This window comes from Engraulis encrasicolus, chromosome 2 (assembly GCF_034702125.1).
Source record: "Engraulis encrasicolus isolate BLACKSEA-1 chromosome 2, IST_EnEncr_1.0, whole genome shotgun sequence".
NCBI lineage: Eukaryota > Metazoa > Chordata > Actinopteri > Clupeiformes > Engraulidae > Engraulis > Engraulis encrasicolus.
The window spans coordinates 37,748,197-37,771,941 of record NC_085858.1 but is presented as its reverse complement, the minus strand read 5'-3'; the positions used below and the strand labels follow the sequence as shown (position 1 = coordinate 37,771,941).

The 23,745-nt window shown below is 44.1% G+C and overlaps 3 protein-coding genes across 3 annotated transcripts; all 3 read right to left on the bottom strand.

The window, feature by feature from the left end:
- Window positions 1–2,184: 2,184 nt before the first annotated feature.
- Window positions 2,185–5,386, bottom strand: hoxb5a (homeobox B5a). Its single transcript, XM_063187998.1, has 2 exons — window positions 4,289–5,386; window positions 2,185–3,554 (listed from the first exon to the last, which is right to left on the bottom strand). Exons 1-2 carry the CDS (start codon window positions 4,869–4,871, stop codon window positions 3,307–3,309), a joined length of 831 nt encoding a protein of 276 aa, XP_063044068.1. The 5' UTR covers window positions 4,872–5,386; the 3' UTR covers window positions 2,185–3,306.
- A 1,710-nt stretch (window positions 5,387–7,096) lies between these two features.
- Window positions 7,097–12,581, bottom strand: hoxb6a (homeobox B6a). The gene is made up of 2 exons (XM_063188042.1): window positions 9,045–12,581; window positions 7,097–7,710 (listed from the first exon to the last, which is right to left on the bottom strand). Exons 1-2 carry the CDS (start codon window positions 9,472–9,474, stop codon window positions 7,454–7,456), a joined length of 687 nt encoding a protein of 228 aa, XP_063044112.1. The 5' UTR covers window positions 9,475–12,581; the 3' UTR covers window positions 7,097–7,453.
- A 5,188-nt stretch (window positions 12,582–17,769) lies between these two features.
- On the bottom strand, window positions 17,770–23,056 carry hoxb7a (homeobox B7a). Its single transcript, XM_063187946.1, has 2 exons — window positions 22,205–23,056; window positions 17,770–18,406 (listed from the first exon to the last, which is right to left on the bottom strand). Exons 1-2 carry the CDS (start codon window positions 22,635–22,637, stop codon window positions 18,129–18,131), a joined length of 711 nt encoding a protein of 236 aa, XP_063044016.1. The 5' UTR covers window positions 22,638–23,056; the 3' UTR covers window positions 17,770–18,128.
- Between the last annotated feature and the right edge of the window lie 689 nt (window positions 23,057–23,745).

Genomic DNA, 23,745 nt, shown 5'->3' with positions numbered 1-23,745 from the left:
TGCATGGTTAGCACTGGAGGAGAGGAGGGCTGTTTCTGAAGAGGACTCTCTTTACGCGGCCGCAGAGTGCAATCTAATGATATACACTTCCTAACTTTACACTCCCTCTGAACTCGCCACGTCCTACACCTAAGCTTTATGATGACAAAAGCATTAAACAGTTTATGATAACTGTAATTAAATCATATACAGCCCCAGTGTGATCTGTGGACGCCTGTGCTAGCTTCTTTGCCTTTATTCTATGTGCCTCAAACGGTGAGCTTTCTTCTCGCGCACTGTAAAACAGTTCCATTATTGCAAATGTCGAGTGTGGCTGAATCCAGTGTGTTGTTATTCACACGTTTCCCGTTTGGAAATACTTGGGCGGAGTTGGAACAAAGATGTGCTTGTCGCGTGTGTGTGTGTGTGTGTGTGTGTGTGTGTGTGTGTGTGTGTGTGTGTGTGTGTGTGTGTGTGTGTGTGTGTGTGTGTGTGTGTGTGTGTGTGTGTGTGTGTGTGTGTGTGTGTGTTGTGGTGAATCTGAGAGGGGAAAGTGTTTTTGTGTGCGTCTGTGAAGAGACTGTAAGGAAGTAGCCTAATTTGCAAAGACTGTTTTATTACTCTGCGAAATTGCATTTCAATAACTTCAGCCAACAGCTAAAGAAATTCTGTCAACAACACAAACACATCGAACTTTCTAATTAACCTTGCTTCTAGACACAACACACGCTCTATTCACCATTTCAGGAGACCAAACTACACGGATAAAAAGCAAGCTGAGACAAAAATGTTATATTTAATCACATTAAAATCTAAGTGATACAAGTGTTACTGAGCTAGTATTCCAAAGGTGTCTCCAAACGCACAGCCCACAGTGTAGCCGCCAAATCACCAAACGATGGGACATGGGAAGGATGTGAAATATTATCAAAGAAATATGAGGATTGTTAGCTATTTTGGTGATTGCGCTTGACATTTCAGATATTATGTTATGAATGGAAGAAAGAACCAATGCCGTCTGCGAATGAATCATGTTAAAACACACAGCCAAGATATGATTACGCACAAGTCAACAGGCCAGAGCGAGGCACGCCAAATTTCGCCATTATATGGGCGCACATAATATGCCTACCTATCCTATTATTTCACTTAATTCAGCCTGTTGGTTTATATCCAAATGTGCATGGCTCTGTACATGGCTCTGTACTCAGTAGACTTGCAGAACAGCCCTCTTCGAACAGTGACAGTAGACTAGAATTAATTGACCCCCACTATCTGGCGCGCACTGTCCCTCTCTCCTCGCAAGATCGCCCTGAGAACGAGTGACCGAGCAATAGGCTTAATCTGGACTTACTGTGTGTATGCATAATCCATATTCCATATTTCCTTGACAGAAGAAGCCAAAGCAGAGAGAAGACATAGCTGGAAGCAAGCGCGGGCACAGCAGTGGCCTAGCCGACTGCTCTTACCAGCACAACTGACCCTTTAGAATCCCTTCGAAGCAGTTAAACCGTCACTTGCATTCTAGAATGTGAAATATATAGTACATTGTCAACTCCCCAAAACCATAAAACTAACTTTATGGACCCCACGTGACTTTTGAGAGCCAGTAAGGGGTATCTGTCTGTGGCCTGGGCGATTTTTACGATCTAACTTCAAGATAAAATGCTCATCCGTTTGACATGTAAATGTCATAGTGACTTTTGGTATAGTTTGGTGAAAAGGGAAAGCGGAATTGCTAAAGGCAGGCGACAAAGCGAGTCGGGCAGCTAGTCCACCATGACAGGATTCTTACACAGCTCTCAAAAGTCGTCTAGACTTAGCCAAAACCACTGGACACACGTTGGTAAGTTTAAGAGTTCGGTGTCTGTTTGTTTACTTGGAATGAGATGTAAATGCTATCCGGGAGAGGCCGTCTGACTGATAAACATGGACATCACGTCTGAGCTAATTCTGAGTATTTTATATTTTGTTTGTTGGGGGGAATCCCCTGGCGTGTTTTGTAAACATAACTTAAGGTTTTTTTGTTTGTTTCTGGCTGTGGTGGTCAGTTGCGTTATTTTTGTCGCGTTGGGTGCTGGGCATTTGTTGTTGCGCATTTTACGCATAAGGCTGTCATGTTGTATAAGTTTTATTTTTCTATGACTACATTATTCGTAAGAGTCTGTGTGTAATCTTAAAGAATTTAGAAAAGCCTACCACTCCAGTGACTTAATTGTGCGAGGATGTTACAAGACAGTTTTAACAATGTTGAGACAAATCGATAGTTGATTATTGTCGAAGTGGGGTTGGTGGTCGCATTTACCTCGGCGAGGAAGTTGGCAGTGTGTGTCTGAGATGCGTTTGACCCACAGATACCCTGGTCATCGGGTACACTGCGAGGTCACCCATACCAAAATGCAACAGAGGCGCACCAGTTTGTTGGTCTGAATATGATGAACTTTATTTTTTACTCCAATTGAAGCTACAAACAAATACAAAAAGCGTATTGGCAAAATGCGTACAGGCAGTCGGACAGAAGTTGCGAATTCTTTCAGCTTTCACACATTTGCCATCCACTCTGCCTTCTACGAAGAGCTAATTGGTCACATTAAAAATGTCTAATATGTACATCCTTGTTGGAACATAAACATGGTCCAATAATATACAATTACATTTGTTTGAATATAACTATACACATATATGAACTGAAACAGCGAACTCTATGTACAGGTTTTCCCCTTTTGTTTTCTCTCCAAAACAAAATATTGAAGGATTTGAGCATTATGACGAGAACCTAAAGGCATTGTGCAGACAAATAGTTGGTAAGCATGAGGGTGGGGGGCATGAAACACACTGGGGGGGTCTGCAGAGGCAAAGCAAATCACCACTATACTACAGCTTCACTTCATATGGGGCAGAGGCAAGTCTAACTTGTAAACTTAAAAGTATACACTTGTTATAGATCGTAAATAAGTTATAACATTTAAGAGCTGCATGCTAACTCTCGAGAAAGCATTTAACATAGCACTTGACACATAAACAATATTTATAATAACAAGGACATCAGGCGGCATTGGATATCTTTTTTTGCTTTCCTTCCTGTCGAAATAATAGTCACCATAGTATTAAAAACATCAACATATGAACGCTAACCTTTTTTTTATTAATTATAACAGTACCACAGTAGATTTTTTTTAAGTTGCCTAAAACATCAACATGCCGAAAAGTGCCGCACTGAACTGGACTCTGTAACTGTATCTTGAAATCTATTTTATGTTTTTCATTTTTTGTTGTATTATCTTATACCCTTTCAAACAACTCAACGATGATTTTGTACGGCTGCTACTAGGGCTGGAAGGCGCTACCTGCAGTAGCCAAACTCATGCTCTTCAGCTTATTGTCCTTCTTCCATTTCATCCTTCGATTCTGGAACCAGATCTTAATTTGCCGTTCTGAGAGGCAGAGCGCATGGGCTATCTCTATCCTCCTCCTGCGGGTGAGGTACCTATTGAAATGGAACTCTTTCTCCAGCTCTAGCGTCTGGTAACGGGTGTATGCGGTTCGGGCCCTTTTTCCGTCTGGTCCCGTCATATCTACACAGCATCAACAAAAAAACGCAAGGGGGAACAAGCGTTAGAGATGTTTGCAAGGGATATAGCAGTCAGTGAAAAAGCAGAGAACCACAAACAACTTGTTAGCATGCATACATTTAACACACATACACACATTTAGAAGGCACACACGAGAGCCTCGCTCTTGGTTAGGTTCCTAGCCTGACATTATGAAGTAATGGGCAGGGGTAATTGTACTCACATATCACGCTTGCTGCTGCTACCACTACTAGCTTTATGGTTGTTTATCCCCGAATCCTTTTGAGGGAAACGCATTCCTTTGGAGGTGCCTCGATGGTTTTTACACTTTACTATTGTGTCCCTTTCCACAGCCTCCGTTTCTAATGTTTTCTCTTCACCCCCTTCAACTTTTTTCTCACCAAGTCGTTTTCATACCTACTCGTTTTATGACCCGTCTTCGTTTTATTGCCCCCTAGCCTAATCAAGTTCCCACACGAAATAAAGCTTAACTTTCCAAAGAAGCAACTTCTAAGCCTCACTATCCCGTTGTCCTTTCTGCCACCCCACTGCCATTCCCTCGCCCACAGTTTGTAAGGCTCCACATTTGAAAGATTTATGGCGCTTTCACGGAAATTAAGACACAGGCTGAAACACAACTTCTATTTGTTTTTAGCACGAGAAAAAATAAGGTCACGGTGCAATAATAGATCAGAATGCACAAACAGTATACATTGAAATACAAAACTGGCTTGTACCATGGCTTATGTGCAGTTTCCGCATCCAGGGGAATATCTGCGGTGTCTGGCCATCGCTCGACGCCGACGAGGTTGAGGTGGCTGTGGACTCCTGCTTCTGCTGCGTCCGGGGAGCGGGGTTGTTTGATCTGTGGCTGCTTTCCTCGGTCTCGGAAGAAACACTAGCCTCGTCGATTTCTGTGAAATGTGTGCTGCTGTTGTTGAGGTTACTGGCCGTCGTGGAAGCGCTCTGGTCGGAGGGGGGCGAGGAGCTTTTGGATCCCAGGCTCTCGCTGTTGGTGCAGGGAAGGGGCTCCGCGGAGGCGAGCGAACAGCTTGACGGCTGCCGAAACCGCGTCTCCGGGGTCGGGGACTGGAAGCCCCGGGAGTTATCCCCAACAGCCCCAAAGTGGCCCGTGTTGGTTGAACGATTGACGCTTAGGTCCATCCCATTGTAGTTGTAGCCGTAAGAGCCTGAATGCATGGTGCCCGAGTCCCTGTACGAAGCGTTCATGGCGCTGCCGCTAGTTCCATAATTTAGTAACTGATAGTCGGGGCCATTTGGGTAGCGCCCTGAGAACGAGTTTACAAAGTAAGAGCTCATTTAGGTTGTTTTAGAGGGCTTGATTTGTAGATCTTGGTCGTTATAACGCTGTGCTTGACGATTTATGATGTATTAATGAATTATAGCAATGCACTGTACTTCGTTTTTGCTATGTATGCGGCCAAATATGGGGGTGGGGGTGCGTTTCGGAATCACGTGCTTTTGTTGACCAGTCGTAAATTCTCACTGATGACTTCAAGAGGTAATTCATGCTCTATGGTTACAAATGATGACGAGATGGGAGTCGTTAGGCTCGAGTCAACGTGTGCCTCCCCACTCCGAGGAGTGCTGGCGTTGGCAGACAGCGTCACCTACTGGACATAGAAGAGTTTGCAAGAATAAAATGTTTCTCCAAGTGCCTCTGCTCGTTTTGTGCAAATTTCCTAAGATAATAAAAGCTATTTTTTAATCACAGTTATGTTTCACTAGTCGCGACCACAGCACCAATAATGACATATAATGACCACATTCTGGTTGGCTTGTTGCGGATGGCCATGGTCATGATTATGATTATATACACATCTGAGGGAAAAATATCACATTCATAGTACTGATAATATCTGTTTAACCACCCCTGGGGAACTGAAATATCCTGTAACAGCGCATGTTTTTGATTTAAAAAATACAAAAACAACAAAATACAAACAAGGATGGATACCATAGCCTATAAATGCCCATATCTTTTCTATGGTGTAAAATAGTGTTCATTTACAGATTGGAATCGTCAATATTCCTACTAATATCAGCAGCAGTATGAACATTCATTCAACATTCATCAATATGGCAGTGCTTATTTTTAGATCATTGCAATGGCAATGGGCACGCAGATTATGATGATTGTTAGCCATGCAATTTCCAAAACCCTAGACGGCAACGTGGATGGCATTGTTATGGGGACGCAAACAAATTGCCTCGTCGTGTGTTTTGTGACAAGGGTTTCAGTTGCGCTTTGACTGCATTTACATGTGGACTGACATTGTAGGTGAACATTCCCGTCTAGGCCTCAGCTACAGGCTGCAAACGTTTGGGGCTGACCGTGGAACGCAGTGCGCTGATATATGGTGTGGCCTGATTTACGGTTTGTTGACACAGAGACATAACTTACTCCATGTATGTGCGCAATAATATGTAAACTTCCATTCTGGCATTGGACTCCTTGCTTAACTTATGATATTCTCGACAAAGAGAGGAGTAATGTGTCTGTGTCAGAATTTCATATCAGAACATATTTTTGAATTTGTGTAAGTTTGTCAGAGCAATACATGTCCACGAATTGGCTCGCTGAATTCAAGTTTCAACATGACATCCCTATACACAAAGAGAAGCTTTAACATTTCAGGATTTTTTCCACACTTGACACACCAGTTTTTGGCATTATTTGTAGTCTATGTGCAGTGTTAGTGCGTAACCATACCACATGATTGGTGAACTGGGTACGCATCATCTCCAACAATGACTAGGGTGTTGTATCTTACACAATAGCAATTTTTCCAGATCTTAAAAAAACACATGTGGCAATACCTCCTTTTAAAGAGTATTCGTTTTTCGTCCACATTCAGACTGTTAGCATGCAGGCTAGTGTCTCTACCTGCTGGCATCAAGGGGGGACCCTTCGGCTACTCAACACCTTGGAGAGAGTGTCCGGCTCGGACAGGTCAACTTTCTCCTTGTGTCATCAATTAAACTACCCACGAGATGGCCACTGACATTTTTGGCCTCTCTGCCCCAATTAAGCTAAACCCACACAACGCTGGTGCCTCTATAGACCACTACACCCGGGTGTCACTATTTTTTACAATAATGTCTTGCCCTGATACAATGTCGTAGAAATATAGAGCAATTAAGTAACTCATGTTGTTTGTTACAACTAAGTAGCTTATGTTGCTCGATGATTTCTCAACATCTCCGTGATTGGCGCTTGACATGTCACTGCATTTACAGAAGTTTTGGATTTTGGTTCCTGCCCACAGAGCAGGTGTGGTTTTTTTGTTGTTGTTTTTTACAGCAAATATCAATTGCACCCATTTTGCTCTCTAAGCAGTCTCTTTCTTGGAAAAGTACTGTCAATTCGCAGGTATCAAATGTTCTCTGCGCATAGTTATTGTCTATGAAGCCCGTACACCTATTGTTGTATTTCTGTCACTTTTGTCGTGGGTCAGGCGGAACCTTTGGGAAACTATTACAAACGTGTTAAACCACGGAGGAAATGGAATCCATTGGTTTGTACAATGAGCATTTCTTTTTTATTTTAATACATCTTAAATACGAACACGAATATGACATATTCAAATAGCTCGTTAAACACAGTCATTTTCCTTATAAGACTTCTAAGACGCGCGTACGAAGAAACACATTTAATCGGTATTCAGCATTAATTATACAAAAGGATAAACATAGAAAATAACAGCAACAATTAAAAATGCAATATTAAGATGAATCCTGGAATGCTACAACGAATTTACCAACACAATTTCACTGGTGAGAACGTTTACATACGAAGGAAAGGGAAAAGTTTTCAGTTCTTTCATGAGAGAGAACTGGTGTGCCCTCTCTGCTATTTTTCAATCTACTGTCCTTTTTTGTTATTCTGTCCTCTTCTCCTCCTCCTCTTCCCCGCTTGTCTGGGAGGAGTTGATAAGTTTGTTTTCCTTTTTCCACTTCATCCTCCGGTTTTGGAACCAAATCTTGATCTGGCGTTCTGTCAAGCAGAGAGCGTGCGCGATTTCGATGCGGCGCCTCCGAGTCAGGTACCTGTTAAAGTGAAACTCTTTCTCCAGCTCCAGCGTCTGGTAGCGGGTGTACGTCTGCCGACCCCTCCGGCCAGGGTTACCGAAGGCGCCTATTCAGAAAAGAAGAGAAGGGCAAGAGAAAGCAGACCATTAACGTCCACGCAGTGTTTATTACAATGACATATATGAGAACAGGCGAATAGCTGCAGGGGAACATCATGAGTGCCTCCTCGTGAGCCTCGGACATATATAATGAGAACTATATGCATATTATGCTCTTCATGTTGTTGGGCTCAACAACAAGTAGCCCATACATTCAGCTGCGTTGCTGTACTGTACTGTACTGTGCTGTGCTGTGCTTGTGCTGTGCAGGAAAAAGATGGGGTAAAATACTGTTTAAAGTGTGTCTACAGCTTGGGTATCCAAACCTACCCAAGCAGAACAGAGGACAACAAACGTTGACAATTTAACAAATGATGAATTCTATTTGTGTCCACACGCACTTTGGCACAGAATTTCGATATAGACCATCCTATCAAAGTTCACATCCGTGCATAAATCTGCAGTGTCTAGTTACAGATTGGACATCTGACACAGTGTTCCGGCACTAAGGCTCAATATTTAAAGAATGGTCAGGGCTCTTCTATCTAGCTTGGACATCAGATCCCATGTACTGACCACCTCCCTCGGGGAATGTGTACATTTAAAACACCCACCAAGAATTCCAATAAGTTCTGATGATTATATAGACTGATGACATAAAAACAGCAAAACGTCTAAGTAGTCTGTGGACACAAAACGCGTAATTTGCTCTGTATGTGTGTTGTGTACATGCGATCATACTTTAATATGGATTAGCATAGTGTACACGTGTTCCTTGGCATATTAATTTCTCTGTTATCATATAGACTTGACGGGCTGTGTAGAATTGTTACTTAGCTCCACATATCGCTATCATGAAGTGTATTTGTCTTGTGATTGCTCCTGTACTTGGTGTACAACAGGGCGGCAACAGAGGGAGAGCTTGTCAAAACAACAATACGAGCCATTTTGTGATAAGAGAAATGATTGGAGTCAACAGCCTCGCCGTGGTTAAGCGGGGTTGTACTCTGTTCTTGTTGCCTTTAATCTACAGCTTGATAGATATGAGCCTTGCGGCAATTAAACTCCTCTTTCAGCGCTAAATGAGGGAGAAAGTGCAAATCTTGTCCGGCCAGTGTAAAGTGTTGGGCAGACGACGTGTCTGCGTCTGAGTCCTGCCTGTTTGTTATGGAGCAGCACAGGCGACATTATTTTCCTACTGTAAGGGCTTCCGGCACTGTACAGTAGCCTAGGCAGCAGCGGCAAGTCACGTATCAGGCAAGTGAGTCTGTGTGTGAGCGCATGTAAACAGCAGCCCCACCACAGCAGCTGAAAAACTTGACAAAACAAAGCTTGGACTCACCGTTGCACGAGTTCATCCGCTGCATCCAAGGGTAGACTGGTACCGACGGCTTCTGCTCGTCGCTCTCGACGAATAAGCCCTTGTTGTGTGTCCCCGTGCAGTCCGTCTTGCGGTGGTCCTGGCTTAGGACAAGAGAATGGTCTTCTATACTGGCGAGAGCGCACGCGGGGTCCTTGTCCCTGTAAAAGCCAGCTGCTGCATAGTCGCACGCACTGGCGGTTGAGGAGCGGCTATAGGCACCATTCGTCTGCTGGTAAAAAGAGGAAGAGTACGCCTTCTCTTGCACGCTGGAAGCTCCATAAGCAGCTCCAGGATAGTGTCTTAAAGGATCGGTGTATCCGGAGGAATATAACGGTATTTGTCCCAAGAAGGACTCCTGTCCACCAGCCAGAGTCACTGGGAAAGTTGAATTTACAAAATAGGAACTCATTGGGAGGGCACTGTTCTTTTCCTGGGTTTATGATTTGTTGTGTTTTATAGTCCAAGTGGTTTAGCTATTAGTAGTTTATCGGAGATTGGGTTTTAGTTGAGAGGGGGGGTGCTGGGTGGCGAAGTGCCAGTGTGGGACAGAGGGAAACTGTACCATCTGACCAGACGCTGACCAATCGCAGAAGCCCTCGCCTGCAAAATAGCACCCTTGAGGGGGCTGTGATTGCATGCGCCGGGGGACCCCGGCGCGAAGCCCTGCGATCGCCTTCTCTTTTTTTCATGCCCTCTCCGTTGCCTCTCCTTCCAATAAGATTGCGCTATGCGAATCGCAATGGAATCTTAAGACACTAAAATTGAATACATCGACACTCTCTTTCTCCTTCTGTTTTGGCGGTGGTGCGCTCATGTTGCCAATATGCGCCACGGCCTAAGCCCGTCAAACAAAACCCAACACATGAATGGCCCTAAATATGTTGAAGCTATCGAGTTTCAAAACATGTCAAAGTATAATTTCAGAATAATAAATATCTGTGCACGTACATGCAATAAATGGATACATACAATGTAAAAAATGTGTTTCGCTTTGTTGGAAGCAGTTTCTGTGTGGATACACGTTATATCAGTGCTTACCACATTATTCTATGGTGCTCAGAATGGCACCGGAGATATCACTAGTTGCTTAGAAACACAAGTGTGTCTCTGAAATGTAAGATGGCTAGCAACAGGTAGTGTAGCGTACCGAGCGTGTCCATTTGGGTTTTATTTGATCGTAACTGGCCATCACCACCTGCGTGCAGTGCACCTCACATGTGACATACAGCATACTGTAATTATCAGCTGAAATGATCTGTTCATTAATTCTACACAAATGCGCGGTGTCTGTATGGTGTGTCCGAGCGTGTGCGTACGCGAATCTGAGTCTTGAGTGTTGACCCCATGGCTTTGCATCGCCATAAAAGTTACTTATTACAGCAGTTGTTTATCCAAAGCATCTATTTAGACACACGGCTTCCTCAATACGTTTCATAGCGGCCTTTTGCTCGAGAGCGCACGTGGAATTATGGCCCTATTCCTAATGCCCTTTAACGACAGCCTTGTGGCTAAAGAGAACATCTCCACTGACTTAACATGGTACCGGTTTCACTTTTTATTCGGCCCAGTTTTTCCTTGGATGCTGGATAGCACGGGTAATAGCGCTTAGTGTAACAAGTGGATTCCAAACTTTGTGTGTGCGTGTTTGGTGTGTTGCTGGTTTGCTTCCTATGCGGCGAGGATGCTGCATTTCCTTCAGCCCCGACTGCTTTTGTGCAGACGGGAAACTGCCATTGTGTGTCTGGAAGAGAAAGCAAGCAGATTTGCTATTCAAAGGCTTGGATAATTATTTATTAGGAGGGCATGCGCGCTTTGAAAGTCCTATTCAAAGCGGACTACTCTGAAGTAAAACAAAACACGGTGCCTGTTAACTGAAATTATATTATCTGTATGCATTTAACTTTCCAGAATGTTGTGTATGCTTTTGCGCCATTAGCACGCGTCTCACATTTGCCTGTTTTATATTATCTGTTTCAGGTAAGGCTCGGGTTTCCTGCATGGAAGGCTCGCCATAAAGAATGAAAAATCCCAGTCCCTTCTTCTCCTCCAACTCGCGTTGGCTGCAATAAAAGTGCTCCAGAAATACAGTTGAGAAATGACCCCGGGGACAGTAAATCACGGGCCAGCAGCAGCACAGGACCGGTGGAGCAGGAGCGGAAACCTCAGCAAAAGGCAGCTCGAGGAAGAGCAGTGTGTGTGTTGACTCAGTCTGCGCGAGAGGAAGCGAGTGTTAGACACTTTTGTCAAGTGCACTGTAACTACTAGCCTCTCCAGTGAGTCTGCCCACGATACTGCTCATGTGTGAGTACTCGTATTACTGCTAAAAAGTTTGTCTAACAAAATGTAAATATGAATCTGTTGTGCTACTTCTTTTTACTTGACATAAATGCCATACCTGTAATTACTCTACTGCACATAGCTAATGTATTTTCAGATCACAGAACTATAATACAAGTTTAGCTTCACAGCTACATAGAATATTTGTGGAATATTTGCACGTTTACAGAACTGTAACTTTATTTAAGAATTGTGGTGTGCACATATGTAATATTTGTAAGGCTGTCAATAAACAATTTTAATTAAAAGTTTTCCCTGACAAGAGTATGTGATTTTATGTGGGTTAAACACTTCTAGTGTAAAAAATAAAATCCCATCTGTGTGATAATTATTGTGAACTGGTGAAATGAGAGTGGTGGATAGACGCAGAAGCATACGGCCTGAAATAAATTCAAATTTAACAGAAGTAATTAAAGAATGTATTTGTTTAAATCATATCAATGTCCTACTTTTGAAAGTGCCATTTGGTTTCATGTGGGAAAGATCAAATCTGTTCAAATGCTATGCGCAAAGGCGCACGAGCGTCATTAAGTGTTTTACCCGAAAAGGCATCAAAGTGTGGAGTGCACATGATTTTCACATTAAACACATCAATGTAAAGGAATATGGTGTGTTGATATAAAATTATGTAATCTAAAAAATACAAAATTTGACGTAACATATCTATTGAACGTTGTTGTTATTCATCTGTTTGTTGCGTTTCCAAATCGAAAATTACACTCTACCTATCCAACATTATCACCATACCTCACAATGAACACCGCATTGATTTTAAAGTTTGGTAAAGGTAATAGCACAATATTATATCATATATTCACTCTGCCAGACACAGACTGCGGCTACTGTTATAGGATGGCTTTAAATAATTTAATTAGTGGTGTGGGCTGTAAAGGTAAAATAACTTATGGCCAGCGCTGCGCTCTTCACGCAGGAGAAACAGTATACCCCGCCGCCATTCCACCGTGCGCCATGAAGCTTATTCCCCTCCGAAATTTAACACACAAGCTTCTCCTTTTCCACTTTCATTATGGATAATATTATTGATAATTAACACCACACTAAGGCATATTTTGCATGTTTTAAAGACGCTAATTTCTGTGCTTATTGCAAAAATGCCCCAGCCTGTTACATGCCTGGCCCTCAGGCTGTTTGTGTTTTGTGTAGACGGGCTTTCTAATAATCGCATTATCCTCGCACAAACCAACTTCTTTTCTGGAGGAAAGTAAAGACAATCATTAACTCCAAAAATGTAATCTGACTATTCATTATCACTCATGAAATGGTAAAATTATCACACATAATGTGACCATAATGCGAGCAAATTATGCAAATGTTACAACAACTGCTCTGGCAAATGTGTTCCTTCGGAAGTGTGCAGTAAACGCGCAGGGTGGCGCGGCGTCTCCAAACTGGGGCCAGATGCTAACTGTAGATTACTTTCAGCGTGTAACCTGACCGAGCTGCACATGAAGGGCAAGTCTTAGCACACAGCCCGGGCCTCACTACCGCACAGCCTGCCGACCAGCTAGCCCGTGTTCACCGCCTCTGCGCTTTGGAGAGGTCCGAAGGAGAGGCGCGTCAGTGCGACAAGCCACAGCACTGCTTCGGTTGCTGAAGGCCCTTGGCATGAATTTGACAAGAAAACAAAAAATACATCATAACATTAATAGACGTTTCCTGGAAGGAAATAGAGAAATGGCTTCCATTGGAAGAGGAAGTGTGTGTGTGTGTGTGTGTGTGTGTGTGTGTGTGTGTGTGTGTGTGTGTGTGTGTGTGTGTGTGTGTGTGTGTGTGTGTGTGTGTGTGTGTGTGTGTGTGACGCCTAGATCCATGCAGGTTGGCAAACATGGCGCAGAGGCCTGCACGCCTGAAACAAAAAGTGCAATAACCTTGGAGCGGTCATCTGCTGGGCTCGGTTTTTCTGGGGGGGAAATGGAGGATGCACGAAATCTGGGGCCTGTAGGCCCGATCTGCTACGTGTGTGCCACAAATCTCTCCCGAACGCAGGCACTTCAAAGCGCACTGGCGCTCGGCAGCCAAGAGAATTTACAACCTCTGCATTCTTTTAGGTTGGAGTGCCGCAGGGTCGGCCGCCCCTCCCTGCCTTCCTGTTATCTCCAACCGCAGTGCCTGTGTCTGTGTGCCTGTGTGTGTGTGTGTGTGTGTGAGAGAGAGAGAGGGAGCTTTATTGCGGGCAACATTGCAGAAAGGTTCTATTAGCATTCGAATATCGCGTTTCTGCTGGCCTGTGGGAAAGTGGGCCTAGCTAGCAATACATTACGCCCTCCACCTCTGGCGTACACGGGCACACGCAAGCAGGCGCGCGCCCATTACGCATGCCCACGTAGGTAACAAGGCTGAAGGTAGGGAGGAAAAATACACGTAGACAAATGTAGCTCCAACAAATATCACGCACACGCATAAATACAAGCACACACACCTCAACCCCATGAACACAGAGGCATAGCCAGGCACACAGGGGTGTCAGGGGCGCGCAGTCTTTATTTTTCTGCTGCAAAGAACGCTCCTGACGCTTTGGAGACGCAGACACTAGATGGCGCCAGAGAGCCTGGAATGAGCCGAGGCGACCTGAGGTGGGCCACATTGCGCCACTACTGGCTGCATGATCAAATCAACAAACAGCACAGCACAGCGGATACTGCAATAGAGCCCTCGCCTCATCACGTTTAGCCTGCGTAATTAAAACGACAGAATGGCAGCATTGACACCCAATCCAATCCACAAAAACAAAGATGCTTTTACAGGGGGAAAATCGAGAATGAACAAAATAGATATACTGGCCAGGCTTTTGCCAGATAGTTGCTATAGCTTGCTAACATTGATAGTTATATTTTAACTGTATCGAATGCGTTAGGGATAAGGGGAATATAGTCTAGAAGGTTAACGCCAATGCACCAACTACACGTTGACATAGACAAAGGCACCCATGGACGGACAGACAAACACATAGCCAGACAGATGGATATCATCTCCCAACATACAATATTATATTATATATTGCTTTTCCTGATATTTCAGTCCACCGTGAAGTGAAGGTAGTCTGTTCAGTGTTTTGTGAAGTCTCTGTAAATCTATGGTGGTTTTATTGGCTGCAGAAGGTGTTGGAGTCTTGGGCTAACAAATGGGCTCCAAAGGGTGCGCGCGTGTTCCAAACGCTCAGCAGACTGGCCGACAGGAAATGAAAGGGGAAATAAAGCCCTAAACGTCCGAGAGACCCTCGCCCAGCTGTACACACATGCACAGTCTATTATGGGATGCAAGAGGGGGATGAAATTTGGGGGTACAGAGAGCAGGGGTGTTGAAATGCGTAATGAAAGGTTTTGAACTAAAAAAAATGACGTTAAATATAAGGAGTGCTTTGCTTTTGTCTAAAGTCAAGGAATCCATCTTAGAGGCTGGGCTTGGGTCAGGTTCTTCCGCCGAGCAGCCTACAGCAGGCGGGTGGAGGAATGTCGCAGAGCAGCAGCGTGCGTCCTGATTAAGAACAGCACGTAAGAGGTGACCCCGCACAGAACTAGCTCGGTTCCCATTGGCAGCCCCGGAGCTCCGTCAAAAACCTCAGCTTCATCGATGCTTACTTTCATCCACCTCTTTGCTACACACATTTTTCCATCTACAACAACCAAGCTGTACAAAATCGATTAGCAGAATTCCATACATTGGTCCCTGACTCCGTTACTTGCGGTCAGCAGTTGGCCACATACAACAGGTAAAGAAATCCATCCTCGGTCCTAACAAATGCATTGTATTAAATAAATGCCACGACGGCGAGACACGTGCTGATCAGGCTTAGTCGTCTACTGTAGTAAAATTAGCTCCAACTGTGAAAGAGCACGGTTCCGAGTCCCAAAAAATGAAGCAAACGCCAGATAATGACAGCACGCCTTACCTTTGTTGATAATTCGTCACCGAGTCGGTGGACAGCCCAAGCCTCGCGCCGCTGGCAGGCGGGCGTTCCCGGAGCTCTGTTCGGTCCCGCCATTAGCTCGCCAGCCACCGTAGTGTCAGTGAAGCCACCACAACCGCTTTCCACCTATTTCTTCCACTTTAGTGTATTGGAGATGGATCCCCGTCTGAAAAATTAGATGGGATCGACAGTCTGTCCAGTATCTCACTCAGTCAGTCAGTCTCCACGGCAGCGGAAATCCCAATCACAGGCACATACACATTAGCATAGCTGTGCGTAGGGAGGCTGGTCCTGCGGTGGGCTACGGCTTCCAATACTTACCGAGCTACGCGGTTTGTCTCTAAATGGTTATTTTGATAAAGTTCTAACAGCATTTTCTTCTCAGAAGCTTGAAGGAGCACAGTGTTGCAACAGAAGGTGCGGCGGCCAAAAGAATGCTGCAATATAACCACTTGGGAAATCATAAAAAGTTCATGTTCACGGTTAGCCGTCCACATGACCATCCTCGGCCAATCCCAGGACCCAGGCACTCATAAAGTTCTATCACAAAGTTGTAAATTTTCATAAAACAACAAGGAATTTATTGCATTTCTTCATGACTGCTTTAGCAGCAGTGGTTCTTCGTCGCCATCTTTTCACCTACAAAACCGAGGGAAGATTTGGAGTATTTTTCACGTGTTTGACGTAAGATCTTTAGATGTATTTGTCTATGATCTGTCCTAAGCCGAGGGGTACACGTGTTGTTTTCTTTTATGTTTTTGTAGGCTTGTAAAAGCTTTAGTTTGATTTCAACCGCACCCCTTTAGCAAATAGAATCTATCTTGATGACGACAGTGAAAGAAAGAGTGCTGTATTTGCATCCGAATGCAAACCGCAAGCTCTATCCTGTAAAAAAATAAAATAACTGTGATTTCAGATTACTGCTTTATTGATACATGACAATACATTTTTACCATTATTCGCTTTGCATGTATAAACGTAAAGCTTGTTTAAGTCTTAGTATGTATTCTTTGTGACCAAAAACGAATTTCTGATAGCTTATTTGATCCATGGCGACATGAAGGCCTTAACCTATATTAGGCTATGTATGCTATTTTCAGGTTTGGTTAAAATTGCCTACGATGAAAACGATGTTTTGCAAAATAACATTTACACAGAGAGCATACGTTTAGGTAGATCTTTTAATGCACCTGTAGGCCTATCAGAGGGCAAACTAGCTATTGCTTTTGGCTTAGAAGGATAGATGGAAACTATGGCGCACACCCAAACAATGCCCATGTTTCTTGAAATAGAATAAGGATTCCTTAGTAGTCCATGTCCAAATGCATTATTGAACGAATTGAAATTTGCCAACTGCTACTATTTAATGCTCTGGAAGTCCAGATTTCCATCAACAATGAATATGGAGTCCTGCATTTCGCAATGCGACAGTGAAGATCCGCATTGCCGTGAGCATCCCAACGAATAGTATACTGTTTGTAGTGCTTTTAGCCTCGCACCGTTTACAGCAAAGCCATATTTTTTGGTCACCACACCCATATATCGGACAGTGGGGCCTGTTACTGAAAGAAATGGTTAATTTTTAAGCCAGAACGGAAGGCGCCATTGTTTTGGCAAATCTGAGAGGGCATATGGACAGACTTTGCGTCTTTTCGGTTACTGGTAAAAGCACGTTTCCCATTCTGTTGATTTTTTTCAGCTTTTATGGTGGTTTCCGGCATTTCATTGAGGCAATAAAGGCATTAGTTGTACCCTGCTTGTGTCACTGTGCTCTTCTTCTCCGTCTGGGGTCAAAATCAGTCCATGGTGGAGACACAGGCCGCAAACATATCCAAAGAAGGCACTACTACGACAGACTAACTACGCAATGCCTGAAAACACGATGCTTTGATAGGCTATAACTGTTTATAAATGTGCTCACAGGTCAGCTGATCGAAATTAGCAATAGCTGATAAAGGTCCGCGGCAGAATTTCCGACACACTCTCTCGATGTCTGTGAGCTGTAAACAAAAAATAAAACTAGAAATAGGCCTACATTATTTTAAGCACTTTTTTTTGCTTCAGTTGCCTATTTTCAGTCTGTTTTTCCTATACCTTCGTTAGGCCGCGGTGCTGTGTGTGGACAGGATACGATATTCTACTTTATAAGTAGGCATATAGTCTATATCTTAAAATATCAATGAAATCTTAACTTCAGATACTTTCAACACTTGGATGGTTGCGCTTATACTTTTATATTTTTATTTACTTATTCGTTTCAGTAAAGGTTTTTTTGCAACGCACAGTGACTTTTAAAAACGAGACCCCCTTTATATAATAATAACAATAATCATAAAATAAGAGCACAATATCCATTATAATATTATTGGCTTAGATAATTTGTCTGATCAAAATATAAATGCTATCTGAAGAAAAGCGCTTTGATAGAAACAAACACAATTCATTGGTACACAAAAACAGATTTGTTAAGAGAGTAATGCAGTACAGTATAAAATGTCCCTTTTTCCACATCCCAGAGCACACAACTATTCTACACAATAATAAACACAGCATCGAATGAGTTGTTTTATAGGACATAGGCTATATGTGCAAATCCAAACATATACCTCATCACTGCTCACAAAAGGCTGCGGCACTTTAACCTGCACAGCTCCGAAACACCTAAGGAGATTTTATTAGGTAGTATGATTGTTTTTTACTCAGTGTTGCACAGATGGAGGTGAAGTAATTTTCTCCATTTATATTTAGAGTTTGTCTGGATCCCCGCTCCATGCGCCCACGACGCGTCACCACAGCCGTCACTCTTCCTCATCCTCCTCCTCGTCGTCCTCCTCCTCTTCCTCTGCGCCTGTCGTGCCGGTGGTGGGAGAGCTGGACTCCGCCGTCTTGTTCTCCTTCTTCCACTTCATCCGTCGGTTTTGGAACCAGATTTTGATCTGACGTTCGGTGAGGCAGACAGCGTGCGCTATCTCGATGCGCCTCCGCCGGGTGAGGTATCGGTTAAAGTGGAACTCTTTCTCCAGCTCCAGCGTCTGGTAACGGGTGTACGTCTGCCGGCCCCTCTTTCTGTCTCCACCTGTCAAAAGAGCAGTACGCACACGGAGAAGACGGGGTTATTACATTTACAAAATGTAGGCTATACAATAGTCCTTCATAGACTCGCCAACAGAACCATGCTGACCAGTGTCACATCCATTGGTGTAGGAATGCAGGGGCCTTCGGCATATTAAAGCATGAGAATTGTACCAATAATTAATACGCCGTTCGCGCCATGCCACTGGTGACTGAGTGCAACATATTTTTGGATTTATATTAAATTAAAACCAAACCTATGGTAGAGAGCCATTGATTTCAATTTCGACGCAGTCAGATGATGTGGACAGAGTATAGCAGAGGAAGCATCAGAAGACCAAATATAGATATAGGCCTACGTTTCATAAAGGACAATAGGGGATAGTCTGTTTTTATATTTAGCAAACTGTTTTCGATTTTGTTGGCTGATATTTTTTTTTTTTTACTTAGGCCTATTGGCCACCTAGCCTACTACCCTACCACAGGACATAGGCCTACATATTCGCGGGGATGCAAGCATTTTGTTATCTTCGACTGAGAATTAGAATTGTTCTTCCATGAATTAAAGACTTTCTTTCGAATAAGTCACACGCACCTTTTTATTCAGTGGTAACTGTTGGTAGCATTGCGCCACACAGCACACTCACATAAAATAATAATAAAAAACCCTATTGAACCCAACATTATTAAATGTAGGAAATAAAATCACCATTTGTAAAACACATCTCTGGTCTCTTTTTTGGTGTCATTGTATGATTTTGTGAATCTTATAATTCAAATCTGTGTTGTGTAAAGGCAACCAACCAATAGTGCTTTAATCAGTACTCTAAAACAAAACACACCTCTTGCCAAGTCTAAAAATACCCAACAAACACCACGCGAAACAAAGGAAAGAAAAAGGAAAACAAGTTGACGTGAGAAAGGGAATAAGGCGAGGGGAATGGTGCTTGGCACACAACCACTGCAGAGGTCTATATGAACTTGGCTAGTCTCGGCCTGAACATACATGTAGAGGCAAAGTCATCCGTGAACCCTAAAAAGGAGCAGAAAGGGGAGACTTCTGCGATGTTAGCCAAGCAAGGCAGAGGAGGTGTGTACTCATATCACGCACAACGCCATTTTTGTTGTGTGCAACTGTGTACAATCTCTGTTGCTGTTCTTTTTTTGCACACAGCTGTGTGGTCCTAGATTCCTCTCTAGCTTTTTTGTAGGACACCAAACTCAGATGAGACAGAAATGCTACAACACTGTGTGTGTGTGTGTGTGTGTGTGTGTGTGTGTGTGTGTGTGTGTGTGTGTGTGTGTGTGTGTGTGTGTGTGTGTGTGTGTGTGTGTGTGTGTGACAGAGAGAGAGAGAGAGAGAGAGAGAGAGAGAGAGAGAGAGAGAGAGAGAGAGAGAGAGAGAGAGAGAGAGAGAGAGAGAATTCTTTCTGCTATTCCCCATCCATTAGTGTCTGAAATGTAGAAGGGTGAAAGTGGACAGTACTGTGGACAGGCCAGAGAAGAGACCAAAAGAGCGCGACAAAGATGGCTTTGTGTCGCCAACACTGCCCCAGTAGTGCCCAGGCCTCACTGAAGGAAGACAGAAATATATAAAAAGAGGAATGTGTATCTGACAGACATTCTATCTCTCCCGTACAATGCTTTTAGTTATTTGCGTCTTGGAATTGGAAGTGTGGGTGGCTTCATGCTGGCGGGCACGAGATATAGCGCGCGTGGGCTACATGCGCGTGGAGGACAGTGCACTGCGCACAACATGTGAATGGTTTAAAAGCAAGAGCGCGCACCGTCGGTGTTGAGGGTGTCACTTGACATCCAGACGCGGGCCTTGCTCTTTAAAAACACACCTAGATCCGAGAGCTCGACGCGCCGACAATTTTCCTTTACAACTGGAGCGTCATTTGTCATAATTGAGCGCGCGCACTTGAGATAAGACTGCTCCGATTAAAAGCTCGTGAGTCCACATCCATCTTACAGACTAGGGGCTCGCGTATAGGAAGACGTTGGTTTGTATATTCATTTTTTATTCTCTGGTCAAGTAGTCTGTCGACAGAAACAAAATATTAGCCCTATCCATCTCCTGGCTGCGCCAACATGCACTGTAACTCCAACCCGTTCAAAATGCAGGTCGCATAATTCCTATCCTCCTACCCAGTGGAATGGCCTAGCTTGTGTGTGTGTGTGTGTGTGTGTGTGTGTGTGTGTGTGTGTGTGTGTGTGTGTGTGTGTGTGTGTGTGTGTGTGTGTGTGTGTGTGTGTGTGTGTGTGTGTGTGTAAGTGTGTGTGTGCCAGACAGGGATGTGGGGGGAGATAACTGCTCATGAAGTTCACATTTCAGTCAGTAGTAAATGTCTCCAGTGTAGCCACTACTACAGCCTGCGAGTTTGTATTTCTGCTGGCCCATCCATCTCCATATCTTTAGGGCGAGACTTCTCACTAAATCAGGCTTCATTTCACTACTACAGGAGTAGTGCGCTGTGCGCTGCAACCCACTAAAATGCCCAACAGAGAGAGCCAGCCAGACAGAGACGGGGATAGTATAGGCCACGGATAACCCCTCTCAACCCTGCGCGCCGCTGTTAAGATCCAAAAGAAAGCGCGCTAATTTCACAAATGCGTTTCCTCAAACAACCTTGAACCGGCTGCCAGGAGTTTACAGTATTACATGAATCAACAAATACCTGCTTGTAAATGTCAGGCGCTGCCGCTAATTAGAAAGTATCTCTTTCAGAAGTGGCCGGCTGTGTTGTTCTATTTTGACGCCGGCGGCTAACAAGGGTAGCGGTGGCGCAGGGCTGACGGGTGATGGATAGGGGAGCCGCTGCTCTCCTCAGCCCCGGCCTGGAGTGAAAATCATTACGCAAAAACTTGTCAGCTACTATTTCACTGAACCTGCTCCAGGGAGACAGCAGCCACATTACTACAGGCTAAGAAATCCCGATGGGTTTTTACTTGAAGGCCTATCTCGTGTGTGTGTGTGTGTGTGTGTGTGTGTGTGTGTGTGTGTGTGTGTGTGTGTGTGTGTGTGTGTGTGTGTGTGTGTGTGTGTGTGTGTGTGTGTGTGTGTGTGTGTGTGTCAAACTCAAGCTTTAATGACAGAACATATCCACATAGGTACAAGGCCAGATCACAAACATGTTCTCTCTCTCTCACACACACACACACACACACACACACACACACACACACACACACACACACACACACACACACACACACACACACACACACACACATGCCGATGCATATTTACGCAAATGTATCTGATCCTGACAAACACTCATCTTTCATGAAGCCTAATTTTGGTTGACCGCGACTCACACTCTCTTAAACTAATGAAGAGTCATCACAGTCATTGGTCATTGGTGATAATTCTTGACGCGGGCCAAAGCACAGTAGGAAATTTTCAAAAAACAAACAACGTGAAGCATTCCAAATACTTGTCGATTCCAAAACGGTTGAACAAAGAAACAATTAGACCTACAACTCTTCCAGTGGAGTATAACTTAGCCCCATATTCCCATGCTCCAACTTTGCAAAGTTGGGACAGGTTTATATAACTTTTGTATTATAGCAACGATCCCTCTTTTGGACACCAATGGATATCCCGACATTTTAATTTATGGCTTTATAGCGGCCATATAGCAATAAAAATAGCTGCGAAAGCAAAACACTGTCCAGAGACGATAAGGAAGTTAGTCTTCCACTTCCCTTGGAGTTTGTCAAACGCACTTTAAGGGAAAAAACAAATTAGTTCTCAACTCAACTCTCTGCACTTATCAAAAATAATACTCCGACACACCTGTGCTTCTCATCCATGGGTAGATTCTGTAGTTGTCTTCGTCTTCCTGGCTGCATGTCCGCTGCTCTGGCTTACTGCATCCCCCGAGTGCCTTGGACGGATCAACGGCGCATCTCGATGCCAGCCCAGGATACTCAAAGGCGGAGCAGTGCATGTTCAGTGGGCCGGTGGCGAACCCATAGCCGGCGGTGTACGCGCTCTGCGTCTGGCTGGACAGTGGCGCTCCGGTGCTGTATACGGCCGGCAGTGTGGAGGCTGAGGAGGTAGAGGAGAAGGAAGCACCGCCAGGACAAGAGCCATAACTGCTGGCTCGCTGGGAACTACTGGATGCGAAAGCGCAAGAAGTTTGCTCGGGGAAAACCCCACTTGGAAACATCGAGCTCGCCGTTTGATATTTGGAAAACAACGCATTCGCATAATACAACGAACTCATAATTTGGCCAGTGATTTGTTGGCCAGAAGGTTCAAATGTCGTTTTTACGAGGTCGTATGATATATTGCAGAATTACAGTCTAGATTTACACCAAAAATCACCCCTTTTTCCTAGGGGGCCACGTGACGGACAACACGTGACGCATGGTCCTCCAATGGAGGCAATGCTTCCCACAGACCTTCTAATGTGGAAAAAGTGCACAGCACTGGCCATCCACATAAAATACTTTAAATTATTCACTCACAGACAAAGGTACGTCCACTCTACCCAAACTAACATAAGCGAAAAAACACAATCGATTGAATAGATATCTTCTATAATCACCAGCTGCACAACCAGACAATAAAATACCTACAAACGTTTAAAGGTTATCTGCAAGTAAATATGAACTTCCATATATTAGCAGCGCTTCTCTCCGCTCGATTGACACCTCACAAATAAGAGGAAGAACCCAATTTGCTTCTCTATCGACCCTAGAGGAGTCTTTAGGGGTGTGTTTCCATGTAGCAAGCAACCCTTGTCCCCCCACCTTTCAGTCTTTCTTCTTTCACTGACTTGTATGTCCCTGTCCACGGTCTGGATACCCAGGCAGGGGTGCCTGTCCTTACACGCTGTCTCCAATGTTTGCGTCACAACTTCGTTATTTCCCCTAGAAACCATATAATGTGGAATTTAACGCCCAAGCTGCGAAGCAACAGCCCGACTACTTGTTGTGCGCGAAGTCGTTTGCGCAATTTACAACAACCCAGTGTCACAAAATTAGGCATCATGATGTTTCAGGGCTTCTAATGTGAAAAGGTGTGAAAACGTTTATGATTTGATGTCCTCTCACAGCTTGGGGGTTTCAGCCACATTTTATGGACAGCAGCACATGAGGGGAAACTCGGTGTTTTATATGAAGTGACATCAGAGGCCTAATATAAATATCTCTTCAGAGTCTACTCCGAGTCTACCTCAAGCCATAATGTCAAGCTGTCAGAGTTGTTACGAGGCGTTTAAATTGCGGTCTAACATGTCATTTTCGTTGCTTCCACTTCTTGCGCTCAGTTGTAAATTTTAAACATAACCCATATGGCTCGAGCCCGCGCGCTCCCCTTTAAACGTAATT

Excerpts from the sequence above, each read along its gene's own strand:
- hoxb6a (XM_063188042.1), bottom strand. The coding sequence starts at position 9,474 with ATGAGTTCCTATTTTGTAAATTCAACTTTCCCAGTGACTCTGGCTGGT. Across the intron at positions 7,711-9,044 it reads GCGGATGAACTCGTGCAACG|GCGCCTTCGGTAACCCTGGC; the intron begins GTGAGTCCAAGC and ends TTTTCTGAATAG.
- hoxb7a (XM_063187946.1), bottom strand. The coding sequence starts at position 22,637 with ATGAGTTCGTTGTATTATGCGAATGCGTTGTTTTCCAAATATCAAACG. Across the intron at positions 18,407-22,204 it reads CCCATGGATGAGAAGCACAG|GTGGAGACAGAAAGAGGGGC; the intron begins GTGTGTCGGAGT and ends CTCTTTTGACAG.
- hoxb5a (XM_063187998.1), bottom strand. The coding sequence starts at position 4,871 with ATGAGCTCTTACTTTGTAAACTCGTTCTCAGGGCGCTACCCAAATGGC. Across the intron at positions 3,555-4,288 it reads GAAACTGCACATAAGCCATG|ATATGACGGGACCAGACGGA; the intron begins GTACAAGCCAGT and ends GATGCTGTGTAG.